Source organism: Pyrus communis, chromosome 10, assembly GCF_963583255.1.
Source record: "Pyrus communis chromosome 10, drPyrComm1.1, whole genome shotgun sequence".
In the NCBI taxonomy this organism is placed as follows: Eukaryota; Viridiplantae; Streptophyta; class Magnoliopsida; order Rosales; family Rosaceae; genus Pyrus; species Pyrus communis.
Window position 1 is genome coordinate 6,327,068 of NC_084812.1, and position 22,530 is coordinate 6,349,597.

Genomic DNA, 22,530 nt, shown 5'->3' on the forward strand with positions numbered 1-22,530 from the left:
TGCTTTATTTCACAGCTGCTTATTCTCATAGCACAGCAGAAGCAGTTTTTTTTCAAAGCACAACAATACCAAACCAGCCCTTAGTGTGTTGGCACTTGGCAGATGCTAATATTCATGAACATATCCAACGATAATCACTAACTAAACACAAATTTTGCTGAATTATTCTTAATAATTGTATATATACGAGTGTTTAGTTTACATACAAACATAATATATTTTAAAATAAAGCGCACACCATGACACCATGTCTCTCGTAAACATGGCGACCTCCAAAAGTGGTGTCAAACAGTGGCCCACAGATCACAGATGGTGTTAAAAATCATAAGCCACGTAAACCCCAAAACGCAGACGCTCCGAACGCAAAACGCTGCCGGAAACTCCCCAAGGTCACATCTTCATCCTCAGGTACTTCCTCCTCCTCCTCCTCCACCCCTCGTTGAAATCCTAATTTCTTTTCGTCGATTTCAATTATTTACTTTGCGCAGCTGGAAACGAATGGATTTAAATCCCCAAATATGATGTGTTAATCGACTGAATTGGAATTCTAGGGTTCATCCATTTTTTTGTTGATTTTACTTTTTTTTTTTTTTTTTTCTTTTTCTTTTTCTCGAGAAGAAAGATTGAAGCTTTATTGGAGATATGCATGAAGATTTATTTCTTGAATTGGGTTTTTAGGGTTAGGGTTTTCGCATAATTGCATAGATTTACCTAAATTGAGAATTCTTCAGAGTTATTTTGCAGGCTTAAAGCTTGTGACTTGAAAGTTGAAATCTTTGGTATTTGAATTTAAATTGTAATGGGATTTCAAGTTCTATGCAAACATTTACCAGAATTAAGTTATTCTGGTGTTTTGGTATCAATGATGTGTTAGGGTTTCTAATGCATCCATCCTTGTGAATTGGAGATTGCAGCATTTGGTGATAAATGCAGGATCCGAAGAAGCCGCTGGCTGATGAGTTTTCGACTCCTAAGCTGAAGAAAAAGAAACCCTTGACCCAGAAGGCCTCGTTGTTTCCGCAACAAGGGAACAATGCCAACGGGACTTCTCCACTCCCAGTAAAAGCAGGGCATAAAGGAACCAAAAGAAACATGAAGAATGAAGTTTCTCCGTCATTCCAGCAGCAGCCAGAGAGGTTGAGCTCAGATTCGTTGCCAGACTCCTCCCCATCTGGAAGCAGGTACCGTGCACTGAGGCTCAAGTATTTGCTGCTGGAAGAAGAGAGCTTTGCGTTGGGGAGAGATCTGAGAGAGATTGAAGATGAGGTCAAGACCCTCGAGGACGAGAAGCATGCACTCTTGGACAAGCTTGTTGTGCTAGAAGGCCTTGTTGATCCGTCGGAATTGCAGCCGCAGGGGTTGCATTTATCGTAGTTTATCTCTCGATATCGTTACCCGTTTTTGTGGTTAAATTTGCACACTTGTAAATTGCTAGATGTGTGATCTCAAACATTAGAGGATGGCCATTATGCCAACTTATTAATGTTAAAACTTCTTTGGCATACTTTTTCGAAAAGATGAATGAGACTGTCGGCCGGTATTGTTTTGGAGCTAATGTTGCTAGTCAGAAATTTCATTTATCAAATGCAGAAATTTACGTTATGTAATTCACACAACCGAAACATGAAAGCTCTGTTGGATATAGAGAACGCCGGATGAAACTCTGTTGGATACAGAGAACGCCGGAGGAAGCGAGAACAAACAAATTGCGGTATAACAGAATGTAAGTCACAATCCAGAGTAAATATTTCTTTGATATATGGTTTAACACTTAAATCTCATTTCAACCACAAAATTTAGAAATAATCTGATAATAATTCAAGCTGCGAGTGCAGAAATTGTAGGTAACCTAGGATTTTAATCTTTATTCTGCATTGGCTTCTTAGTGTGTAAGGTTTCTATTATCTGTAAGGATAACAAAGGTTCTAATCTAATTTTCGGGGCGGGTTGTTACCTCAGCAGCCCCGAGTTTGAATGTGCAACTCGGACAACCAGGGGGCTGGTAACTCTTGATCGTCCACGTACCCACGAAAAGAACCCAAATGCATATCCCTTCGCTGGTGGAGCAGCCACCTTGAAGTTTACTGTGAACTTTATCTTCTGGCCGAACCTATTGAAGATTAATCGATTTGGGACAATGGTAACATTGATTCCGATGGGTGGGGACACCGCTGCTCTATAGATACTCTTTGGCTTCCCAACATTGGTCACTGTTCTAGTTACCGAGAAGTTGCCTACAAGATATGGCACTGTGATAGATGGATAGTTCAGGTCAGATGCTGTTCGGAATGCCTGCTTACATGTACTATTGTCTCGTGTGATTTGGTGGACTGCCTTCTTGTCATAACCAACTGAACAAAGGAATTCTACATAGTCTGCTGAATGTGCGTCGTAGACAAGACCTGGGTCAAGGACTCTTTTCGGGTTCACAAAGCCTGAGCCATAATCGAATGCGTTGCCCCTTCTTCCTTCAGGGTCCACTAGGATGCGTTTGTAGTTCTTATCCAGAAGTGTAGCTGTAAGTTCCATTCATTGTCAGATTCTTCGATACAATCATAGGCACAAAATTGATGATTGGAAAACTATCTGTTTGAGCTTGCAAGTTTATTGTTGTTTCAGCTAATGAAATCTTACCTGTAGTCATGATTGCAGATCTAATGGCTGCTGGGGACCATGATGGATAAACGGCTTTGATCAAGGCGGCGATTCCTGTTACATGTGGGCAAGCCATGGAAGTACCAGAAAGAATGTTGAACAGCTTATTCCCTGCTGCTGGGGACCAAGATGCTAGTATATTTAGTCCAGGAGCTGTGACATCGGGCTACAAAGCAAAATAGTTATAAGGCTTTCTATAACATAGAGATAGAGCATGAAGATGTGGAACTAATTGATTACAAAGCCGGTACATTGTGATTTCTGACCATTAGTTATAATTTACCTTCAAAATCTCCGGTGTCAAAGAATTGGGGCCTTTTGAAGAAAATGCTGTAACACGAGGTGCAGGTTTCAGTCCCAGTATAGTTTTTGCAGGCAAAATTCGTGACTTGGGTTTTCTGTGCACATCGGTCAAAATCAATTAAACAGAAATTCAAATACAGAAAGTTTGAATGTTTTAGTTTATAGACTAACCGTGCACGTATAATGTAAGATAAAATTTGATGCCCTATCCTCTGTCCAACGATAGCAGAAGGGATAACAAATGGGACAGCAATATCCTTATCTACATCATCAATGAGAACCATCCCGACACCACCAGCCTTTTCCACTAGCATACTTTTAGCAAGCTTTGACTCCGTTGAACTCTCAGCGTGTCGACAGACCAGAACCTTCCCTCTGGCCTTGGTTCTATTCAAGGAACTTTCTAAACAGTAACTGCAACACAAATTGTAGTAGAGAAAGTGTGACTTTAAGTATTCCCTATGCATCAACATCTAAATAGAACTCATTTCCAAGTACCTTTTGATTCACCTGGATTGATACGGAGTAAAATACCCTGCATTGGCTTCAGAGGCAGAAATAATCCTTGCTGAGGCTTTCATTTCGAAGAGACTGAGACTTTCACCCTAATCAAGCATTCAGAACTTATAAGGCTTGCGAAAATAATGCACAAATCTCTTGAAACAAAAGAAGTCAGAATTACCGTGAAATTAGCACCATTTTCTAGTATGATATCAGAAGTGAAATCCCTATCCGTTGAACTTGCACCAACAGTGAGCATCCATGGGGCTAAATTTGTTGCAGAACCCGGGTTTCCTTCATTTCCAGAAGAAGCAACCACTAGAATTCCATGCCTAGCAGCATGAAATGATCCGATAGAAATGGCGTCACTGAAATAGTCTCCCTGAGGAGCATCAGGACCTAGAGACACAGACATGATGTCAACCCCATCTCTGATAGCATCATCAAATGCCGCTAGTAAGTCAACGTCATAGCAACCAGAGTTCCAACATGTCTTGTATACTGCAATCCTAGCCATTGGTGCCCCTCCTCTTGCCCCTCCAGCTGCCAATCCCTTATAAGTCATGTTTAACACGTACCGACCAGCAGCTATAGAGGCTGTGTGACTGCCATGACCTGAGCTGTCCCTTGGTGACCTGAATGACACTGTAGTTGTTGACTCTTCCTCGGCTTCATAACCAGAATTATAGTATCGAGCACCAATCACTTTCCTATGGAAAAAAGTTTTTAACCATTTGAGATTTACCAATTGTAAATGTCCATTAATTAAACTAAACAATCCATTCAAACCATGAAACAACCTGTTGCAAGTTAAAGCGGTGAATTTTTCTCCTGATTCACAACGCCCCTTCCATCTAGCTGGCACAGGAGGCATGTTGGCATCATCAAAACTTGGAGATTCAGGCCAAATTCCTGCTCGTGACGGTGAATAATCGTATTATTAAGGAAAATCTATATTTCCCTTTAAACAATTAGTCCATAAATAGCTTCAATCAGACCAAAAGCATTCATGTGTACAGAAAGCAAAAATTATGGGGCATGTTCATGCCACATGAGTCATGTGAGAGGAGATAAGATGCCTTATATAATATAAACAAAACAGGGGAACAAGTCAACAAATGGGCAATGAATCAATAGTTGACTGAACAATACTTGATAGAGATTGTTCTATAGATCCAGACGCACAAACGAAAGAGTAAATTAGTAAAAATTAACGGTAAGAAAAAGAAAAAAAAAGTGAACAGAGCTCAGTCCTTACCAGTATCAATGAAACCAACAATGACATCAACTTGATTCTTGGTGGAATACCCAATAATCTCCATGGTTTCTTCACCCAAAAGGCCCATGAAATCCCAGGAATGTGTGGTGTGCAAGCTTCTTTTCGAATTGGGGAAAACCGAAACAACTCCCGGCATCTCTGTCAATTCAATTAGCCATGTTTTAAATCACAAACGCATGATTTTTTTCTTCTCACGTTATAAATTTATAGTTACTTGAAGTGGTATTGGGGAACTTACTGGAAATTTGGAAAGCTTGGAGGTCAGTTAACTTGGCTGCAAAACCTCTGAAGCCATGTCTGTAGCTGTAAAGGTGAGATGCCCGAGCTTCCTCCATGCTGTTTCAACACCATTGATGCAAATCACCAACACAATCAGAGATGAGCAAGCGACCCCAGATCAGAAATACACACACACATATATATTTGTGATCTTATTTAAATGAAAGAAAAAAGGAAGGGACTTTCTGAAAAACTGACCTTCCAGTATGCACAAAAGCAAGCATTTCATGGTTTTGTGTCAAAATTTCATCGGGGTCCTCACCATTTTTGCTTCCCATATAAACTACATACACCTAAAACCCAAAAAAAAATAAAAAAAATCTCACTGAAAACTACCAAAATAGAAGAAAAACGTAAAATTAAAAAAACCCAGAATTTATTTTACCTTGGATGAAAGGCAAATGCTAATTTCAGCAGCAAGAACATATAAGAACAGAAGCAGAACGCTGCTGATTCTCCCAGTGCAACAAAAAGACCCCATTTTTCAAGTGCCCCACTTTTTTACACCTTTCCCAAAGAGATATAAATATGAAGAGGGAGCCAAACAGTTGGATAAGAGAAAGAACAAGAAGATGTTTTTTTTTATGAAGAGGGAAAATTCTGGTCCTTTTTTTAACAGAGGGATTGATTGCCGTTGCAACAATTACCCAGTTACAAAGCAACCGCCGATGATTATGAAACGTGAAGGCAATATTAGTGACAGAGGTGAGAGTGTAAAGATAGTAGGTGAGCGGTGGCAAAACTAGAGAGAGAGAGAGAGAGAGAGAGAGGTGATTGTGGTTTCGCTCCACAGTTTGCACCCAAAAACCAACCTTAAAAAGTGAAACCCTGAAACCCGGACCGTTAAAAAAGCGATCTTTGGTAATCAAAAGAAGGAATAAAAAGCCGGCAAACATAGCAGTTGGTGGAGCACTCAAGCAACTCACTATATGATCATCACGATTCACATTGTTTAGCATTTTAATGAAGGGCGTGCAGTTAAGAAGAGACTAAAATACTTTTGTAAAACTTCTCGACTTCTGAAAAAGTTAATTATCGTGGTGAAGCAATTAATTGGCCTTTTTTTTAAGTAAAAATAAAAATGATCGGGATGTTATTTGTGGTGTGTCTTGATGAGACCATATCTTATTTGTAGACATGCTCAACTGCTTGAGTAAATGATCTATTTGTACAAATGTGATGTGATAAATCAGGAAAAATAGGCAGATGTGAGCGTAGCTATATTGCCGAAGCGGATGTATTCTTCATATGTGATTGAGTTTGAATTTTTCTTTCCAAAATTAAGTTAATTTAAGATAAAGTATCAGTAGATATAATCCGATGAACTTGTATTTATATTTCACTTTAACCTTCAGCTTAGTTTCTTGACTATGTTAATTGCCTCATGTGTTGCACTTTAGTTCTTCTGCCAAGTTTTTGTTCCTTTTTTACCATTTTATTGTACTCAAATTTACAACTTTGCAAAATGTAACTTTATTGGAGGAGTAAAGTGAAACATGATTTTAGGTTTAAGGATTACGGCCATTATTAACTTTTGAATAGATCAACTATCGATCTAGCGTCTACAACAGCAAAATTCTCATACCAAAAAGGAGTCCACAAAACTTAACCATCATGCAGTGATTTAGTGGTTGAGGACGAACGTTAAATTTGTATTTCACAAACCGCGTTAGGGTTAGATTCCTAGCATTAGTGAATCACACGACGATGGCATAAGAAAACTGAAATACCTTTGTAAATCTTACCGGCTCTAAAAAATGTAGATTGTAATAATAAGGCCACAAACTAGTCCCTTTTTTTGAAAAAAACAAAAAAATCGAAAAACACATCAAGGGCGATTTCATCATCATTGTAACCAACTTCTTCATGGATTTCATGATTATATTATCTCTAAGATTTTAACACCCGTGACCCTTGAATTACTATATAAAATTATACGGAAATCATGAATTATTCAACCCAATTGGCAACTAGAACATGCTTGGCCAATATTATTTATTTATATCTTATCTCTACTAATTAATAAAACACTCATTGTCAACTAACACCTTATGAAATTACCAGTTTAACTCTTTAATTAAAACAGAACATGAATAAAAAATATGGGGCAGAAATGTAATTTCACACAACTAAATTTTGCTGTTTTTTTTTTCAAAACCTCACATACATGTAATCCTAACATATCTCTAATTTAAAAAATAAAATAAAATAAAAACTTCTCACTCCCACATTCTTTATCACTCTCTTCCTCTCTCCTTCTATTTCAAAAACAAAAATAAAAAATTTTCTCACACACTTTGTGTGTGCCCATATGCTAGTCTATTAATTAATAAAACATTCATTGTCAACCAAAATCCTATGAAATTACCAGTTTAACCCCTAATTAAAATAGAACATGAATAAGAAATATGAGGTAGAAAAGTAATTTCACACAACTAAATTTTGTTTTTTTTTTCAAAGCCTCACCTATATGTAATATTAACATATCTCTAATTAAAACTAAAAATTAAAAATAAATAAATAAATAAAAACTTCTCACTCTCACATTCTATATCACTATCTTCCTCTCTCTCCTTCTATTTCAAAAATAAAAAATAAAAAAAATAAAAAATTTCTCAGACACTTTATGTGTGCCCAAATGCTAGTATATAATTAAGTTAATGAGGTTTTGTTCACGATGTAAACTTGTCATGGCAGTTGTCAACTACTTAATTAAAAAGCATTGGTGGAATATGTAGATTAACGTGCCTATGCTGCAATGTTGTGCTTCTGAAGCTTCTTTTCTGCTGAGAAAAAGGATTGGAATATATAAACTGCAGAATAAACCGAGCCAATTAGACACAGTACCTAAAAACGGGGGAATTATATAATTTATATCCCCAGATTATGAATTATTATTATTTTGTTTGAAAAATCTGGCAAACGAGTCATGTTAGTCGTGTTCTTCGTTTTTATTTCATATTATCTTAATGGATAATGCCGTGTCAAACCCATTATCTTAACGGGTTTTAACAGACGATCCGGTAACGATCCCACTCGTTAACCAGTTGACTCGGAATATATTATTTTTATGTCTTTTCGTGTCGGGTTAACTACTCATGCAAGAATTTGTCATGCCTAATGTGTAGACCAGGCAAACAGGTCATTTTTGTGTCGTACTCATTATCTTAACGTATGACCCGATAACAACTTAACTTGTTAACGAATGACCCGATAACGACTCAAATCGACAACGACCCGATAAGATTACTCAGTGTTGTTAGACCGAAGAATACGTTAACAGTCTTATAATTATGTATGAATGAAATTTCTTGCTTCATTAATTTATATGTGACTTTTCCATTAGGACAATCAGCAATCTGTAGAAGTAAATATTTTTTACTGGTTGAAAATGTTGATCAATTGGACGGTGGAGTCGCACGTAATAACAAAAACATTCATATTGTACCATGATAGGAATTATTCATTCCTCTGAGGGTCCAGATATCTCTTTCAGCTTCTTCAAATTTCATCTGCCAAGTAAACCAGTCAAGTACGGACCCAATGCCTAAGCTGTTGAGGATGATTTGCCTTCAAAGAAATATCTACCTATTCATTTCTTACTAAACTCAACTAGGGCTGCAACTGATTCATAAAATGTCCGTCTCTCATCTCTTGATAAAGTTACGTGAGAAGACAAATCGAGGGTTAGGACACGCGGCAGGCAAGGCGGAGCTAGAAAATTTTGTGGGTGGGTTAGCTAAAAAAAATACCCCAAAATCAAATGATATATATATATATATTTTTTTTTTGCTACATGCATATTGTATGTAAAAATTTATTGTTTGGGTTAGCTAAAAAAATACCCCAAAATCAAATGATATATATATATATATATATATATATTTATTTTTTTTGCTACATGCATATTGTATGTAAAAATTTAAGTTTAACTTCTCTATTTGAAGTCTTAAAATTTTCTTGGTATGAACTCAATTAAGCTTCGTATTTGCATACCGCAAAAATTACAATGAATCATCAAACTTACATATATTTAGATGCAAACACAAGAAGAAGATAGAAAACTTGACATCTCAATTACAAACACACAGCTAGTACAAAGCAAAACAATGAAAGTAGATGTAAAGGCAATATTAAAAAAAAAAAAAAAAATTGATTGAAACTTATATAAAGCTCACTGAATCAAAGCAGAATAATCTTGAACAAAATGGTATCACAATTTCCATGATAATTTTTATATTTCTAATTGTGCTACATACTCGCTAGGCTAGTATCATTAAAAAATAATTCTTTTTGCATATTTTTTTGTCTATTTTATTAGACTACGCAGTAAAATATATATACAATTATACATATTGCCACAAACTTTCCCTGAGTTACAGCCCACCGTAGCCTTTGGTGTGGCTACGCCATTGGCGGCAGGTAAGTTTCTATCATCAACCATGTTCACAAGTTTAGGCAATCAATCCAAATTGAAACGAATCATAATCGAGAGTTAAAATTGGAAACTTCACCTAACTAATTGCTCATGCAAAGTTAATCATGATGATTTGCAACGGTAAAAAAAATCCCACCACAAGCATGCCAATCGTGTAAAGCTAGCACTTTACTGTGAGTTTAGTAATGATAGTGATTAACATCATGAGTAATTATGACTATGATGAATAAATATTACATAATTATCAAATGATAACTTAACATATATGATTTCGTATCCACCATTATTGCTTATGATCTTTTCCAAGAAATTAAGACTTGGAAGGCATCGAATCTCAAAAGGTAGTAGACAAGGATAAGATGATTGTCAATTCACTAATACGGCAAGCAATTATGTTAAATCCTATTGCGTGTTGCTGTGCTACCCTTATTCCTTTTCTCTCCACTGAACAAACGATACGATGTTTACAACGTTGGAGTGGTTCATTCATGCGAGATTTTTATATATTTCCACGTCAGGTTGCGAGTCAACAGAGTGTTCTCACATGTGAAGTGAGAAAAGAAAAAAAGTGATGTATCGCTGTTTTACACTAGAGTTTTTCTTGTTCATCAATAATAAACTAGCTGCATTTTTCTGGCATATTTTTTGGAGTACGGAAATCGTAATGTTATTTATATTATGTTTTTGTATTATATTTTCATACAATATTAGATAGTATTTGATGTGAACAGCCACATCATTTGAATTAACCAGATTTTTAAATTTAGTTCATTATTTAATAAATTAATAATTAAGAAAAACTAGTTAATTAAAATGATGATTGTGGTATATGAGGAGGAGTCTTTCTTATTACTTTCCTTGGGTTTTGCAAAATTTTCAAATGATATGAATGTCTACATCAAATGTCACCTAAGATGGTATAAAAATATGGTATAAAAACATGATATGAATAACATTACTCGTGCAGAAATATGGATCATAGTGATATCATAGCTTGACTTATACTAACAATTTCTTTTGATGAATTGGTGAATCATAGGATGGGAAATGGGATCCTCTCTGAATTCCTTCTTTCGGATCCTCCTACAACACGTTTTTGTTAAGAATGAACCTCACATTGATGAGATGATGGACATTGCATGTGCTTATAAGAGGTAGACTACTCCCTATATTGCAAATTGGTTTTATGGTGAAACCTTAACTTTCTTCATAGTATCAAAGCAAGTTGTCGTCCCACATTTGAAGCTCAACGGCTACACGTGCTCCACGTCACTCGAGTTGTGTTGTTCAATTCTTCTTATTCTTTCTTCTCTGCGACGATGATGTCGTCGTGTTTTGCGACATATGCGCCCCTCTCAACCCTCCTGTTGCCAACAACATAGCAGATTTTTCTCATTCCGATGGCGTCATGGTCATCTGGTCATTTTCCTAGCTATTCGACTTTCAATTGAACGAACATGATTAAAGGATCTTGAGAGGATCCTATTCCGTGAATAGTACAGATTTTGGTGTGAAATTCTATAATATCTATTTAGCTTTTGGGGTAATAAACTTTATTGATTGAAAATTGCAAGTAATCCAATTAAAATTAAAATAAATAAAAAATTTGAAACATGAGAGTGACGAAGGCACGTGAACACATACATAAAGCAAGTCCTTTTCTTTATCAAAGGTGAGCGGAAAAAAGGACAAGGATTGTGTGCCCTTCTATTTTCAGTGTCATTCGTGTCTTCTTGTGTTTTCTTGTTTGTGTGGTCATTTACGTTAATATTTTATATTATTATTTATTTTTATTTTATTATTTTTATAAAAAATAATATAAAATATTAGCATGACTTAATTATGACCACACAAAACAAGAACGTACAGAAGGGCAAAGAATCCGTGTCCAGCAAAAATTGCTAAGACATCCGTACGTGTTGATAATACAGAGATAGTTGGCATCTGATGTTGAGAGAGAGAGAGAGAGAGAGAGAGCAGAGCATCAACTGGTACAAATAAAACAAAAACAGAACACCAGCAAGAAGGTAAGCTCTCCCCTCGCTCACGTCTCATATTTTCCTCTTAATTTTCTGTAATAATTTTGTTATCTGTTAAGTCGTCACTAATGAAATTCCAATTGGGTATTCAGTTCACTGCAATTTGCATCTGCTCAAAAATTCAGCTCAGCTTAATTGTAAACATAATCCCTAAACTTTGATGTGCTAAAATTCACGTTTAATGCAGAAAAGTTCTTGTTTTCATAAGTTGCATGAATTTCTGTTCAGATTTCAGTCATTTGGGAAGAAGCTTTCTTTAGTACTGGACTAAAAGCTCTTATCTTTCCCTTTTTTAATTAAAAAAAGATTAAAAATTCTCATTTTCCTGTGTGCCTCTTGCACCAAGTTCGATCGGCTATGGTACATTAGAGTAGTTTAGAATATCGCATTGTCGAGCAGAAAGAACAATACAATTAATGTCTAGAAAACTATGAATTGGGTTATTTCTAATTTAGTGTTGGCCTCGCGATTCAATAGATAATTTGCTAATGAATGATTGAGATGTAGCTAAAAAGCTTCTCATTTGGCTCTAGATATTCTTCTAATTAATGACATTTTCATGAGAGTTATTTTGTCAAAGCTAGAAAGCCATACACAGAGACCACAGAAAGTCCGCAATTTCGGGTAATGAGGTTATCTAATTTTGATTGAATTTGTGGAGCTTATCCACAGAAGAATGCATTAGTTTGAGTTTGTTTAAGTCATTCACAAACTTGTGCTACTGAACTTATGCAAATTATGTTGCCGCTATAAGTTGTCGTGAATGCTGCACAAGAGGGTAGCAATCTTACTTTGTGGGAAAACACCTGTAAACTAGTGATGCAAAGCTGCTAATTTTTTTTATGGCTCTTCACATTTTCAGTAACAGAAAGAGAGAACAAGAAAGAGGAACAAACTATGGCTGCGACCGTGTTGTTTGCATGCCATTCCAATATAATTGTAAACCACGGCTGTAGAAATGATTATCTGTCATTACGCAAATCATTCTTGGGTGTTGGACACAGAATCCTGGATCAAACCATTGCCAACAGAAATCAAAACCATAACAGCTTTCAAAAAAAGAAGTCATCTTATAGGTTTTCCGTTTCTGCTGTCACCAAAGGTTCTGCAAAATCAAGCAAGTCCGATGAGAAAATCCCCCCTTGGGCTAAACCAGATTCAGACGAGCCCCCTCCTTGGGCCCAGAATGAAGGCAAGAAAGATGATTCACAAGAGGGATTTGAGATTCCCTTTTTTGTTTATCTGTTCGCCTCAGCAATCACTGCAATCGCTGCAGTAAGTTCCCTCTTCCAGTCCCTTTGAAACCATGCATGCCACCCCTTGATCTGTTTTATAACTGGAAAAGTAATGTTGGACTGCAGATAGGTTCTGTTTTCGAGTATGTGAACGAGAAGCCAGTCTTCGGAATCTTGAGTTCAGACAGCATATTTTATGCTCCAGTGCTTGGATTTTTTGCATTTACTGGCATCCCCACTTCTGTAAGCTGTTCTACTTCTTTTATCTTTTTTATTTGATTTGATTTGTTCAATCTGTTTAACTACTGTGCTATGCCAAACCACTGAAAATACGCTTCAATGGGTCAATAACCTATGCGATGGTCCTATGGATGATCGTGTTTGTGGATGATATAAACTCAATCCCCTTCTTGCCTTCATAACGTGGATGTTGAATGCAGGCATTCCTGTGGTTTAAATCTGTTCAAACTGCTAACAAGGAAGCTGAGGAGCAAGACAAGAGGGATGGCTATCGATAGGGTAAAAAACAGCACCTTCAATGTTCTAACCACCACACAGACTTATCTCAACCGGCATATTTCATTCTTTTTCGTAATCCTATGTTATGGTCTTAGTTATTTGATTTTGTTTAGATAAGATACAAGTTAATTACAGTCCACACAAAGCTCCAAAGTCACTCGCAAAGGTAAATGATACCGATTATTCTCCAGTTGTTTTCTTGATTCTTTCCAGGAAAGTGGCATGATTGATGATTATATATGTTGATCTTGTCTCATTAGATGTACCTGATGGTTACTGTGGTTTTAGTTATTCTAGTCATACAGGACACTTGTGAAATAAACCATGCAGATCACACATCGCAGTCCTAGACATCTCATTTTACTAAATCGAACTCTTTGAATAGATAATAGTTTCAAATTCAGGATTTAACCAATTGCATCTTGTTTCTTCGGATTTAAGCATCGAATACCTTGGTGAGCTTCATACATTCAATCCGGAGAAACCAGCATAAGAAGTATAGTGTTTGCCTATGAAAATATCTGTTTCGATCTCATAGGAACACAATTCTCCAGTGAAACATATCATCTGTTGTAGTTACCTGCAAACAAATGAATCTCAAGTGTATAAATGCCTCTGCACATACCTAGCATGAAAAGAACTATCGAAACTTTCGACAGAATGGAATTGTAACCTTACCCTTGCTTTGCAAAATGGCTGTTTCCACGACTCAAATCCGTCACCTTTTGGTCACAACTCTCTTTGAATATTAGCAGAAAGCATGAGATGTGACAAGTACATAGGTTTAAACGTTTGGCTTCTGTGTCTTCAACGGAACCACCTAGGGTTTTTTTGGTTGGTTTTCGATCATCAAATGTGGGAGCATAGTCTTTGTCTTTGTCTTGTCTTTCGAATTATAACACCACGTGTTCCTCCGAGCTTGTGGAAAATTGAAGAAGCCACACTCCCCAAACCCGATTGCTGCGCTAAAATTTTTCCATCTCTTTCCCATGGATACTTCTCATCAAACACTTGAAACCCCGGTTGAACACAAGCTTCCCGTAACTGACGATGAGAATTACACGAAGACCGAGCAAGCGCAGAGAGCTCTGTGGCTCAGAGCTGCTCTTCTGGGAGCAAGCGGCGGGTTGCTGTCAACCATGTCGCTGATGCTTGGTGTTGGGGCAGCTAAGGTAGATCGTTGGACGATGATCTTATCCGGCATAGCAGGAGCTGTTGCAGGAGCTTGTAGCATGGCTGTGGGGGAGTTTGTTTCAGTTTCAACACAGAGATATCGAAAAGACTTCTCTTTTAAGACAGAGCAGTTTAAAAACTGAGATGGGTAAGAAAGAAAGGAATGAAAAATCTAACTTAACCATTTCAATTGAACTGACTCCAAGAGTACTCCCATCTGGAAATTCACCATCCAAGCCGCCAGAGCAGCCGGAGAAAGCGAGGAAGATTACTGCCGTTGAGATCACACAAGTTAGTGAAGGGGAGGAGTCATTGCCGAGTCCACACAAGGCAGCATCTGCATCAGCCTTGGCATTTCTGTGCGGCTCACTTGTGCCTCTACTCTCAGCCGTGTTTATTCCTCAAAATACTGTAAGAATCGCGGTGGTTGTGATGGTGGCTTCAATAGCTCTGGCTTTCTTTGGCGGCGTGGGAGCTCGTATGGGTGGATCCCCGGCCATGCCATCTGCATTTAGGGTTTTAGTTGGAGGGTGGTTGCCGTGGCCGTCACTTATGGCTTGCTTCATGCCATATGAAAAAAAAAGTCCCAACGAAAAGGACTGATAGTTTCTGTATCCAGAATTTACCATATGCAGAATTTACCACACAATATATATAGTTATGCATATATTTATTGTGCAAGTCGAGAAGATCTTTCGGCATCCCAGTCGTAGTTAAAATTTCTCTCGTGCAAGTCCGGGTTTTCATAGAATTCTCAAGGTTGAATTTAGACTTTTTTGTCTTGTTAAATAACAAATTACAAAGAATGATGAATGTAATCAAGTTTAGAGACGTGAGATTAAATTACATAAAAGAATAAATAAATTTCTTAAACAATTCCAAGTGGATATTGTTTAGAGCGATGTAATCTGGGAAACAATGAACCTAATTACGAGAAATCAGACTAGTTATAAGCTTAATTAGCTTAATATATGCATAAACTTGTCACGCAAGATGTAACAAGTTTGGATCCTCTGAAAAACTTACTCCAAGAAATTCGGGTAACGATTCCGATAAAATTGGAGCGACACAGATCAAATTAGCATGCCGTTTTGAAAAGAAATTCGGATACAACTAAGTAATGTCAAAGCTTGACCAAATGTTAGAGATGCAGTAGAGACTTGATAATTTGGTAAGGTGCGGATAACATTTCTTGGAAAATGTTAGTACTTTTACAATTTAGCTGCAAAAATGCATGCTTGAAGCTGCTTTATATTTGTTTATCTTCAATGTAGTTACGCCAACGTCTTGATCATGGACAAAACGAAAAAGAGGAAATTAGTCTTCCAATGCCGATTCTCCAACAATTAGATCGCTTCGATCGTTTGGTAAAATGCCTCTTCATTTTGTTTTTCATTGATGATTTTATTTTATGAGTTGCATGTGGGTGCCTACTCCGGTGCCTCGCATGAGGATCTCTTTGTGGGCCTAGCCTCATATGGATGTTTCGCCTGAAATGTCTTGAGTACTCGTCGGAGTGTGGACCTAACCTCGAATGCACACTGACAAGTAAACCGAGTCAGGAATGAACACTTCTTTGCGCACTGAGGTGGGATAAAACGTTTTCCCAAGGGCCCAAACGAGAGTGCACACTACTCGAATGCATGGTTCGTGGCGGGTTGAACGGCTCTTTGCCGGGACGTCGCTGGAATAAGTCACGTTCTTTTGCCTTTGTCCTGCTTCGAGACATATTGTCTGGGGCGCGTTACGTCTCGATGCGCTCAAGGAGCTGGTTCACCAAGGTGGTTTGTTGTGCGAGAGAGCTGGTCAAATTGGTGACTTGCTAGGTAGGTTGTGTTCCATTTGGATTATAAGAGTCTGGATAGTAGGCGTTTCCATGTGTGGTGGAAGTGTAGTGGATTGCAGGTACAAAGCTTGAGCCCAGAGTGGGCATTCTTGTAGAAAAGTGGGGTGAAAATAACCCTGGGTAGATTGCGGGATCGATGGCCAGAATCGAAATTACCAGAAGTGGCCTCGAATTGGATTGGGCAACAAGCTAGGTTGTCAAAGCAAGCTAACCCGCCTAGGTGGTCAGAGCGTGCGTAGGGACACTTTGGGGTCGCGCATGAGCTGGTTGACGCTGAGCCGTGGCTTACTCCCCCTAGCTTGGCTGACGTTGTGCAGCTAGGCTTGTTACTGCGGTGGGTTGGGCCTCCTGCCCAGGGTTTTGGGGATTGGGTTGCTGCAAGGGCAGTGATGCATGCATCTGGGCTGTGGCCTGGCAGCCTTGTCGTGGCTGTTGGGTCGTAGCGACGGTAATGGCGTGGCTCCACGCTTGTGAGACTCATTTCGCCGTTGCGTTGAGCCTTGAGGATCGTCATCTTGGGGCTATGTCCTCGTCTCCACTCTCTGGTCCAAATCCTTGTACGTACGGGGTTTCATTCGTCGTGGTGTCCGAATTTCCTACCATTGTATCCTTTCAAGAAACTTTTCTAGGAAAAATTAATGGATACAACGTGTGAGAAATTCAACGTAACAGAAAATTCAAGAAACCAAATGCAAGAGGCTTCTTTGAATATTTGAATCAACTCTTCATGAAAGCACCAATTTGTCTAAGCAAATTTTTGCCGTCTCTAGTTTTGACGAAAATGCACCTGCAAAACAATCAATACCTTTGATCAAGAACCTAAGCCTCCCATGGGGGGTTAGGCCAATGGATCTTCGATGCCTAAGTTAGTTTCTCTGAGAAAAGTAAAGTATTTAGGGATTTTCAAGGTTGTAAAAGCTTACCGAAATTTGGCAGAATAGGGGTATATATAGGGGAGTGGCTAGCTATGGTGTTAGGGTTTTACCTTACACATGGCGGCATCCTATTTGCCAAGGTTTTATGGAGGAAGTAATTATCCCTAATTGATTTAAATATGGATTACTTACTTGAATGGAGTCAATCTTCAATTGAGAATGTATTAAAGATAGGATTTGAGTAATTAATCATTATCTTTAATGCTTTAACTTTTCCTTGCCAATGACATGTGAGTTGTGGGCAGTCGCATTCAGCTGCAGGGACCTTCAGGGGTGTGAACTACGCGTGAAAGTATCTGAGTAGCCTACCCATTTGATGAGTGCAATCTTGTCCTTCTTGAGCAAAAGTCCACGTGTCGTCTATAGAATTTTTGGAATTATTTTTAGCTCCACAAAGAGGATCAAAAATCCAAACCCAAGATTGGAAAAATCACAAAGTACCTCACCGTATCTAAATTAGAATAATCAATTATTATGCAAACATTGAATTTGGTTTGATTAATGGTGGTGGGCGGTGATGGTTTGGGGTAATGAGGTTGGGGTTATGTAAGAGAGAGAGGGTAAGGTTGTGGGTCGGTGTGGCATATAAGGCTGAGAATGGGGAGAGATTTCTTATTTTTTCTCTATTTTTTTTATAATAAAAAAATTAAACTGTCAAAGAAAGAAACGATAAAAGAATGGAATAACCTTTTTATCGCTATATTTGGATGAGATTATGGGAGAAATTTCGATTTGGACTATCATTGATAGCGAACTTCACCACAAGGTAAAAATTAATAGTTTCATCACATATTGATTTAAAAGTAGCGGCTCACCACATGACTATGAAAAAAATTTAGCCTATAATTAATGATACACAAAAGAAAAGAGAGAACATAGGACTTATTAGTCTCGTTGGGACCAGTTGTGAATGAGATTGGTCAAATGTATGTTCGTCATGTTTAGTAGAAAGGCTAGACTGGACAAATTGTCTTTGTGAACTATCTCATACTGGTTTAGTAATTGGAGACGAATTTCATGTCTGTATTTCTGAGTTTGATTATTGGCATTGTTGAATTACAAGATAATAGTTAGAAGAATGTTGAAATACCTCTGTAAACTTTTTAGATCTCCAAAAAGATGAGACTACCACGGTGAACCACCAAGTGATCCCCTTAAAAAAAATATTGTGGTGTTGTAAAATGTCAATGTTAGTTATGTAGTTAATAAACTCCCAATAATAACTTTGTGATTAAAGATAAAAATCCATTTCAGTCTAAATCCAACTTTTCATTCAAGTTCTCTGTAATTCAAACCGATAGGCGTAACTTAACACCATTGATATTGCCAACGTCTTTCTTCATATGTTGCTAACATTGACATTTCACGGACCATCCTTCAAAATTTAATATTGTACCGACAGGAAGTGATGTAATTATTGTTGGAACCAGAAACTTGCAAAGGACTGCTGCAATGCAAAGTTCGAAAGCTTACTCAAAGCAAAGGGAGAATTCTTATTCAATGCAAGCAACAATCATGGCTAATAAATAGCCTCACATCTGAACAGAAAAGAAAATAACTGCCCACGATTTTACAGGTCCTATAATCGTGGTAAAGACTACGTCAAAAACAGAAAATGCATACTTGTCCCTTAAGAATAGGGATTATTGAATAACAACCCTAAAGACTAGGAATCCTAGTGATAACAGAAAACCTAATAACTTTAACATCCTCCCTTAAACTGAATACTCAAACATTCAGTTTACTTCTGAAAATTTGCAGACGCCCAGTAATTCACGCAACTTCAAGAAAGCATCACCCTTCAAAGGTTTTGTGAAAATATCTGCAACTTGTTCTAGAGTTGAACACTGCACCAGCTCCAGATCTCTTCCTTTAACTAAGTCTCGAAGAAAATGAAACCTTACATCAATATGCTTGCTCCGTCCGTGCATCACAGGATTCCTTGAAAGTTTGATTGTCGAAACATTATCACAATACACCAGAGTTGGACCATTTTGTTCCTGATTAAGACTCTTCAAAATTCTTCTTAACCATACTACTTGACAAGCACTTGATGCTGCAGCTATGAACTCCGCTTCCGTGGTGGATAAGGTTACAACTGGCTGTTTCTTTGAGGACCAAGAGACAGCCCCTGAACTTATTATAAACACATACCCTGAGGTGCTCTTTCTATCATCTTGATCACCTGCATAATCGCTATCAGTGTACCCAATTACCTCCTCAGTTCCTCCCTTCTTGTAGAATATCCCCAACTCAGTAGTTCCTTTAACGTATCTGAGAACTCTTTTAACCACCTGCATATGAGCTTCAGTTGGGCGCTCCATGTATCGACTAATCAAACTCACAACGAACATCAAGTCAGGACGTGTAGCTGTTAAATACATGAGACTTCCTACCATCTGTTTGTAAACAGTGCCATCAACCTCTACTCCTCCTTCATCTTTTGTAAGTTTGAGACCAGGAACAATGGGATTTAGCACGGAATTGCTTTGATCCATGTTAAATCTTTCCAATATCTCCTGAGCATACTTTCTTTGACTAATAAAGATTCCTCCAGAACCTTGTATTACTTTAATACCAAGAAAGTATCTCATTTTCCCGAGATCGGTCATGTCGAACTCCACCATCATAGATTTCTTAAATTGTTCAAACATCATCTTATCATTTCCAGTGAAAATAAGATCATCGACGTAAAGACATACTATCAAGATCTTACCTTCTTCTGCAGCTTTGATGAACAATGTGTGCTCATGAGGACATTTGTTGAAACCTTCCTTGACGAAATACGACTCTATACGACTGTACCAGGCTCGGGGAGCCTGCTTAAGTCCATATAGAGCCTTATTTAGTCGATACACTTTTGTCTCCTGCCCCTTCTGTTCATACCCGGGTGGTTGATCAACAAATACCTCCTCTTCTATCTCTCCATGCAGGAATGCGGATTTGATATCAAGCTGATAAATGTCCCAGTTCTTTTGCGTAGCAAGCGAGATTACTATGCGGATGGTGTCTAGGCGAGCAACTGGTGCGAAGACTTCTGCATAGTCGATCCCGTACTGTTAGCAATAACCTTTAGCGACTAGTCGAGCTTTATGTTTTTCTACTTCTCCATTCTCGTTAAGTTTTGTCTTGAATACCCATTTTACTCCGATAGTTTTCCCTCCAGGTGGTAGCTCGACTAATTCCCACGTACTGTTCTTCTCGATTGCCCGTATCTCTTGATCCATGGCCTGTCTCCATATCTCGGACTTCACTGCTTCTTCAAAGGTTGTGGGATCTTGATCAGTAAATAGTGCTAATTGAGTCATACTCTCATTTTCTTCATCGGATAAGCCCTGACCCGTTTCGTAGTCCCTCATCTAAGTTGGTGGTCTTCGGGTTCGTCCTGTGAAAGGTGGGGCTTCATCAACTTGACTGTCTTCTTCAACTATTGAGCCACCATGACCAGCTTCAATTTCTTCATTACTTTCAGACTCAGGATGATTTGTCATCTCAGTGCCATTTTCTTCATCAATATCCCACTCGAGATCTGTCACGCTAACTTCCTTGTGATTGTCATCCCAAACCCACTGTTTGTCTTCTTCAAACACTACATCCCGGCTTATGATTATTTTCTGTGAGACAGGATCAAATAAACGATAAGCCTTAGACTCTTCACTCACCCCAAGCAATATACATTTACAGCTCTTGTCATCAAGCTTCACTCTTTTATTGTCAGGTACATGGGCATGAGCAATGCAACCAAAGATTCTGAAATGGTCCACGGATGGTCTGTGTCCATTCCATGCTTCCTCGGGTGTCTTGTTCTTCACGGCAAGAGTAGGGCATCGGTTCAACACATGCACTGCCCAGTTAACTCCTTCTGGCCAGAAAGTTTTTGGAACTTGCTTAGCTGACAACATGCTTCGTACCATGTTCATGATGGTGCGATTCTTTCGTTCTGCTACACCGTTCTGTTGGGGAGTATATGCTGCAGTTAATTGCCTGTGAATTCCATTCTCTTGGCATAAGTTTGTAAATTCGTGTGAGGTGAATTCCCCTCCTCGATCTGTCCTTAAGCTTCTTATTGGTGTCCCAGTTTCCTTCTCTACCCGTGCTTTGTAGGTTTTGAACGTGCCAAATGCTTCTGACTTCTCTACCAAAAAATAAACCCATGTTTTTCTACTGAAATCATCTATAAAGGTGATAAGGTACCTTTTTTTGCTGTTTGACATAGGATTAATTGGCCCGCATATGTTCGCATGCACTACTTGTAGTACGTCGGACGCTCTCCACGTGCTTTCTCTGGGAAAAGGATCTCTGTGTTGTCTCCCCACCAAGCAATCTTCACATACCCTTTGAGAGGCAGTGAACTGCGGCATTCCTTCCACCATATGCTTCTGTTGAAGTACATTAAGCCCATTCCAACTAAGATGCCCATAGCGACAGTGCCAAAGTCGTGCTTGATCAGTGGTTTGAGAAGAAAAACATCTTTGTTCCTTTGGTGGACTTCGGGCTGATATTGCAAACATCCGATTAGAACTCATCTTGGTCTCCATGATTAGACATTTCTCCTCGTGAAAGATTTTGCACCTTCCATGTTGGATAAGCACTGAGAGTCCCTTCTCTTGTAATTGACCGATGCTTAACAGGTTGTTCTTCAAGTCTGGCACATAGAACACACTGGTGATCACGTGTATCATACCATTTACCTCCATTCGAACATTTCCCTTGCCTTGGACAGTCAAGCTGGAATTATTTCCAAGCTTCACCGATTCTTTGAAGCTGCTATCAAACTCACTGAATAGGTTCCTTTTGCCACACATGTGATTACTGCATCCAGAATCAAGAAACCATGTGTGCTCCATTGTTGCCTCGTTGAACTCCACAAGTGCCATCAACAAAATCTCTTCTTTTGTCTCCACATAGTTTGCCTTCTCTTCCTTAGGTTTCTTTGGACACTCCCACTGAAAATGCCCTAGTTCATGATAGTGATAGCATTCCAGGGTGGACTTGTCGAACCCTAGCCTTCCCCGTCCTCTTCCTCGTCCTCGATAAGTTCCTCGTCCTCGTCCTCCTTGCTGGATTCCATGAGTAGCCTGAAGGGCATGTTCTTCCTCCTGATGTCGACTCATCCTTTGCTCATGCACCAAAAGACTGCTCTGGAGTTCGTCGATAGACATAACATCTAGGTCATTCGATTCTTCGATCGAACAGACAACATAGTCGAACTTCGTTGTCATGGATCTTAGAATTTTCTCAATGATCACCACATCGTCCATCTTTTCTCCGTGAGCCCGCATCTTGTTAGCTATGGCAAGAGTTCTGCCAAAATAACCATCGACTGTG

At 38.5% G+C, this 22,530-nt stretch overlaps 3 protein-coding genes and 1 pseudogene across 5 annotated transcripts; 3 read left to right on the plus strand and 1 right to left on the minus strand.

Annotated features, from left to right (window-relative positions):
• Positions 1–240: 240 nt before the first annotated feature.
• On the plus strand, positions 241–1,550 carry LOC137747176 (uncharacterized). Of its 3 annotated transcripts, none has more exons than XM_068487222.1 (2): positions 241–408; positions 875–1,550. In XM_068487222.1, exon 2 carries the CDS (start codon positions 928–930, stop codon positions 1,372–1,374), a length of 447 nt encoding a protein of 148 aa, XP_068343323.1. In that variant the 5' UTR covers positions 241–408; positions 875–927; the 3' UTR covers positions 1,375–1,550. The 3 variants fall into 3 exon arrangements, with proteins under 3 accessions (XP_068343323.1, XP_068343321.1, XP_068343322.1); XM_068487220.1 differs by having other exon boundaries at positions 908–1,550; XM_068487221.1 differs by having other exon boundaries at positions 915–1,550.
• Positions 1,551–1,724: 174 nt separating this feature from the next.
• Positions 1,725–5,964, minus strand: LOC137747175 (subtilisin-like serine-protease S). Its single transcript, XM_068487219.1, has 11 exons — positions 5,403–5,964; positions 5,216–5,310; positions 4,977–5,074; positions 4,718–4,876; positions 4,260–4,371; positions 3,641–4,169; positions 3,469–3,563; positions 3,130–3,372; positions 2,939–3,053; positions 2,635–2,821; positions 1,725–2,516 (listed from the first exon to the last, which is right to left on the minus strand). Exons 1-11 carry the CDS (start codon positions 5,496–5,498, stop codon positions 1,951–1,953), a joined length of 2,295 nt encoding a protein of 764 aa, XP_068343320.1. The 5' UTR covers positions 5,499–5,964; the 3' UTR covers positions 1,725–1,950.
• A 5,447-nt stretch (positions 5,965–11,411) lies between these two features.
• On the plus strand, positions 11,412–13,488 carry LOC137748406 (uncharacterized). The gene is made up of 4 exons (XM_068488551.1): positions 11,412–11,482; positions 12,357–12,769; positions 12,856–12,972; positions 13,170–13,488. Exons 2-4 carry the CDS (start codon positions 12,392–12,394, stop codon positions 13,245–13,247), a joined length of 573 nt encoding a protein of 190 aa, XP_068344652.1. The 5' UTR covers positions 11,412–11,482; positions 12,357–12,391; the 3' UTR covers positions 13,248–13,488.
• Positions 13,489–14,237: 749 nt separating this feature from the next.
• On the plus strand, positions 14,238–15,024 carry LOC137746686 (vacuolar iron transporter homolog 2-like; annotated as a pseudogene).
• Positions 15,025–22,530: the final 7,506 nt, after the last annotated feature.